At 36.5% G+C, this 6,000-nt stretch overlaps 1 protein-coding gene across 1 annotated transcript; it reads left to right on the top strand.

The window, feature by feature from the left end:
* The first annotated feature begins 69 nt into the window (after positions 1–69).
* LOC128549861 (uncharacterized) lies at positions 70–5,275 on the top strand. Its single transcript, XM_053527544.1, has 2 exons — positions 70–170; positions 4,062–5,275. Exon 2 carries the CDS (start codon positions 4,199–4,201, stop codon positions 4,940–4,942), a length of 744 nt encoding a protein of 247 aa, XP_053383519.1. The 5' UTR covers positions 70–170; positions 4,062–4,198; the 3' UTR covers positions 4,943–5,275.
* The last annotated feature ends 725 nt before the right edge of the window (positions 5,276–6,000 follow it).

Raw genomic sequence — 6,000 nt, forward strand, 5'->3', positions numbered from 1 at the left:
GGCACTCCTGTTTTGTTTTGAATTACAACTACAAAAGTTAAATTCACAATAAAAATTCTGGAACTCGGACGTATGTTTTATATTCCATACAGGTGCTCATACTGGAAAAATATGCGAAGATGATGAAGTCCCTGAGGTCCCAGCAAAGAAACCCAAATTGGATTTTAATGGTGTGTTCATAAATTGTACTTCAATTGTTCTACAAATACATTCAGCTATGAAACTTTAAAATATTGAATGTTCAGAATCTCTGGGATATTTCAGATATTCATTTTAAGAGAGATCCTTCCATGAGTCCAACTGCTTTAAATGTACTTTTTTGAGTTTTACGTACTTTCTTTCATTCTTGTTCAGTTTTAACATTCTCTGTATTGGAAAACTGTTTTTTGCTGTATTATTACTGGCTTGCTGTCTTCTGATGATATTTCTAACAATGTCAGATTTAACATTTTTGTCGAACCCTGCTTGCGTAAACGAAGACGTAGTTGTTCAAATGGCGGTTCGGTGTTTGTCCGTGCGTGCGTGCGTCCGTCCGTATTTGTGTTTGCGGCCAATAACTTTGATATGCATGGAGCAGTCCTGTTTATATTTGGCATGAATGTTAACCTCAGTGAGACGGAGTGTCATGCGCATACCCCAAATTCCTATTTTAAAGGTCAAGGTCATAGTTTGAGGTCAAAGGACATGTCAGATCTTGTCCGGCCCATAACTTTGACATGCATTCAGGAATCTTGTTATATTTGGCATGAATGTTAACTTCAGTGAGATGGAGTGTCATGCGTAAACTCCAGATTCCTGTCTTAAAGGTCAATGTCATAATTTGAGGTCAAAGGTCATGTCAGATCTTGTCCGGCCCATTACTTTGATATGCGTTGAGGAATCTTGTTTATATTTTGCGTGAATGTTAACCTCAGTTAGACGGAGTGTCTGCATATCCCAGATTCCTATCTCGAAGGTCAAGGTCACAGTTGGAGGTCAAAGGTCATTTTCGATATTGCCTGCCCCATAAGTTTGAAATGCATTTAGAAATCTTGTTTATATTTGTCAAGAATGTTAACCTCATTGAGACGGAGTGTCATGCGCAAACCCCATGTTCCTTCATAACAAAGTCAAGATCACAGTTGGAGGTCGAACATCATGTCAGATCTTGTTCGGCCCATAACTTTGACATGCATTGAGGATACTTGTTTATATTTGGCATGAATATTTAACTCTTTCTCAGGTCAAGGTCACACTTAGGGATCAAAAGGCGCGCTTGAACATGTTGCCCATGGGCATGTTGTTAATAATGTTTGTTTTAAATTTTTTATTCTTAGCTTGACTGTTTTTAAGAAAAAAATTGTACTCACTGGTTTGTAAGCATGTATAAGCGTCTGTGTCTGTTTCCCGATTTGGTTTTATATGTAGACTGGTTTCTCAGTAACCACTAGTGGGAAAGGGTTGAAACTTAACACACTTGTTTCTGTGAACATAATGATCTGACATGCAGTGTACAGGTTTGTTTATAATTGTAAAAAACCATGTGTTTTTTTACTTTTTTTTCAAAACATTATTGTATCCAATGGACACATATGTAAATAAAAACGCTCAACAATAAGTAAACCTATATAAAACCATCAAGTCTAGATCACTCACAAAACAAACATAAAACTTGTTCCTTACATTGGAAAATGTAATCTTGCACTTTATCAAAACAATTTTTCTTCAAATAGCACAGTAGTATATATTTTTCTCCAACTTGAATGATATTCATTATAGATAACAAATTCTGTAAGAAGATTTTTTGGAAGCATAGAATACAAGCAAGTAAAGTAATAGCAGACTCGGTTTGTTTTAAAGGATGCGACTCTTTGTCATTTAAAGTAACATACGAAAAGTTATTACGTAATTATTAAGCAGATGACATGATAAACATAGGTCAAAAGACCATAAAATTGGATTGTTTTGTTATTTCGAGGATGTCTTTTAATTAGATCGGGTCAGTAAATTTTCTGACGCATATAAGATGTCTTCGATGTGACTTTACTTTTGCCCTTCCGTCATCAGTGCCATAATTAGTACGCACTCGGAAAAATATATTACGTGGCGGACTGTTTCTTAAATCAAACATAAATATATTACACGATACTTAACAATTGTATATAAAATCTGTAAAAAGATCCTTTACAACTTTAATGGAAGTTTCCTTTAAAAATCTAAATATCTAAAGTCGTAAAACCTGCATCGTATCAAGGACTTATATTTCATCCGTATCTTCATTTCATGTTTATATTCTGGATTATTTGTTTAGTCTTAATATAATCAAAATATACCGTGTACAAAAATCAACATCGTCATTCAATAGAAATAGTTATTACACTTGCATTTTGCAAAAATAGAGATCACGGGCTAACAACAGACGAAGAATGTTTACAAGTGTAGAAAAGCCTTATCCCCGGACCAAGCTCCAACTCCTCCCCCCCCCCCCACCCCCACCACCCACTCCACACACACCTGTTAAATTTTACCGCTGCGATCACCTCCCTTTCCCTACCCCTTTGGAATTTTTAAATGAAACCCTTGGTATTTAAATAATCAACAAAAAAACTACAAAGTTAAAATAATAAAAATATGTTTTAAATTGACTGGTACAATTAGATAAGAAATTTAACGAGGGCGGTTGAGATTACGTCTGCATTGTCAAATTTAACACAGGGGATTTTGTATGTGTGTGAATGGGTGTACATGGGATTAATCTCTTACCCCATCATTTTTTTTTAATTTTAGAATCCAAGCAAGGAAATGAAATATCTACTTCAACTACTGTTTATTACTTATTAAACTTTTCACTTATAAGTTCGACTTCTGCTCTACCCGGGGATAGAGAGCATGGACGGCAGCTTGCACTACCGTCTTAGAACAGGCTCAGTTAAACCAAGCCTGCAACATTTCATTTTTATCGTGTTGTGCGACCTGTGGTTTTCCACTTTTTTCCTGTTTTAGTGGCTTATTGCGACAGGTTGTAAGTTCTGTCAGCTCTTGTTATGAAATGTCTGTCTAAAACATAGATTTAAGATTAATGGTTTATTCAAATTTCTTTAACCAAAATTTGTCCGAACGAAAGGTCAATATGGCTGAAGAATAGTTTATTGCCTGTTCATTATGAATCCCGTATTATCAGTTATTATTCGCATTAGTCAAAACAAGGCAGTTGTGGATCTACAAAGAATTACATAATTCAGCTCACCATAAGCGCAAATGTAGTGTTCGTGGTAATTTATTGTGAGCACGCTGTGGCCGTCTGTGAGTCCAGACGCCCGTGCGTCCAGTCGTCCGTCCGTAGTAAAAAAAAATCGTTTTAAACGACATTTCCTCCTACCTCAAAACCATTGTATGGATTTTTTTATGAAACTTGGTCCTGATGTTCCTTGGGTGTCCTCTACCAAACTTGTTAACATGATTTCGCTTGTTTTGCGCATAGTGGCCACCAGGACTAAAAATTAAAAAAAATAATTCTTCAAATGACGTCTTCTTTTAAAACGCTGGTCCGATTTTGAATTTCACACAAACCTTCTACCTAGAAAATTCAAATTATTCTGATTTGTCAAAACATCTGCAAACTGAAGTCATCTTAGAAATGACTTTCATGCAGTTGGACATATTTGTTTTGTTCATTCAATTCACATTGCACATTCATGTTGCATATACATATTCGAGCATACACGTGTAGTGAACGGCGTTCCAAATCAGCCAACCAATATAGTTTTTTCTAGACCAAAGCTACATAAGGGAAGTTCATCCCCGTTTGTTCTGCCACGTTGATGGAAACATAAACTGTGCGGAGTATCTCTGCGATAAGAAATATTAAGGCATGTAATAAGTGCACAATGGAAGCTAAATTTAGCTTGTTCAATATTAATAGTACCCATTTACTGAACTGCGCGTTTTAGGTCCGAAATGTGCGATTGGAATGGGTAAGTATATTATCTCGTTCATGACCATGAATCTAATAGTATACATAGAGGTGTAGAAAAACGTTCAGGGGCATTTTTTCTGCATAATGCGTTTGTTTTATATTTCAGGACAGTCGATATCACTATCTTCTTCATTTAGTGGAGCAGATACCTACGATACCAGTGTGACCAAACAATGGAAATTCATTAGAGAGATAACTGTTAAAGCTGATGATGAGGACAGGTGTTTCATTACAGATTTGTGTATGGTACCACCTAACCAACTTGCTATGACTGACCAAAATAATAAATTACTAAAACTTGTGAATATCAGTGACGGAAAGATGACAGGTAGAGCAAAATTTTGTACGCCTCCAAAATTCCCAACTCTGTTACCACAGGACAGACTAGCAGTTTTGCTTCTTCAAGAATCCATTATAAAGGTATTTTCGATACATGATGGATTCAAAGAAGAAAATGTCATAAGATTAAATGGTAAATGCGTTTCTATTATGTTCGAAAATGACGTATTCTTTGCAGTCTTCCGTTCCCCAGCTGTAGTTAAAAAAGTGAATATGAAGGGGGAAGAACTAAAAACGATTGCGCTTGAGTCGCACATTCAGGACGTGGATAATAATCCAATTTATACAGCTTTGTGTCCAGATAAATCGTCGTTTTACTTATGTGACTGGAAAAACAACCTGCCGTTACGAGTTGATATGAAAGGACATACTTTGGCTATGTACGAAAAAAACGGTCTGAATGATCCCCACGGGATATTAGCTATGTCAGACGGATCAGTGTATGTCTGTAACAAGAACAATCACACTGTTCTACAAATGAGAGGAGATTTTACACGATCACGTGTTGTACTAGGACCCTCAGATAATGTGCAATTTCCAGCAGCCATTTGTTACAGGCCGGAGAGAAACATATTGTTTGTTTCCTCTGCATCCGCCGACTCGAATCACAGTTTTAAGCTCAAAATGTTTTCACTAGAGAACTGTTAAAGACAGTTTATCTTTACAGTCTTAAATTTGTCATTTTGAATCTGTCAGTAAAGGTAAAACGTATAATTACGGAGGATGTTTGTTTGTTTTGACGGTAGAACGAAATTCATCCCACCTAGTGAGAAGCGGTGGCACAGTGTCACCAGGAAGAAAGTATTTTTTATCTCCGCAACAGGAACAAATACATTTTTCTTTCGTGACTACTTATGAACTTCCTGAGGAGCGAAATATATGACATTTAGTTACAAGCGGAAAGACGTCTAGCATTAGAGTCAAATTATCATAAAATACATACGATTTCAAATAGTATGGCTACTACTTTTTTTACCTATCGAGGATCATCACGGATATGAAATGTTGCCTGCGGCACAAAATGTGCCGCACTGAAATGAAGGCATCGCGCCTCCGTCGGCGCAGACATTGCGCAGGATGTTTACAAAAATAACGAGCAAGGCTAGTAAAATTGAATGTTTTTGGTTATTGTCTTTTTACAGAAAAAGCTTTTTAGAAATCGGGGAATGAAATGCAGCGCGGGATGTAGTTGTGTCTTGCCGACAAATCCATGCCCAGTTTGTGAAGAAATATGTAATATTGTTATTTTGCGCGTGTTTTTCATCGGATACAGTAACGTGAGAATTACAAAAGCAGTGATTATTCCGAGTCATTTCACCTCCTGCTGGAAAAGGAATGATGTATTTCTGAAGTATATCATATAAAGACATGATATCTGATCGATTGGGATAGAATACATGCCTAGGAAAAGGCATATCCCCTCGTTCTGTCGACTTTTCAATCCAGTGCCGCAGGCATCTCGATGGAGCCGCAGATATCGTGAGAGGCGCAGTCATCTTGAATACTATTGTAGTCAGTATTACGTGTAATTTCGACCTTCTATCATTATATTGAAGTACAAAAATATCAATAAAAATGTTGTTCCTCCAGTTATTGTAGTACTAAGACAACTCTTCTCAATCCGAACTTTGTAATATTAATAGCTATTTTTTATCTCCGCAACAGGAATAAATACATTTTTCTTTCGTGACTACTTATGAACTTCC

The sequence above is a fragment of the Mercenaria mercenaria genome, chromosome 16, assembly GCF_021730395.1.
Source record: "Mercenaria mercenaria strain notata chromosome 16, MADL_Memer_1, whole genome shotgun sequence".
Taxonomy (NCBI): Eukaryota; Metazoa; Mollusca; class Bivalvia; order Venerida; family Veneridae; genus Mercenaria; species Mercenaria mercenaria.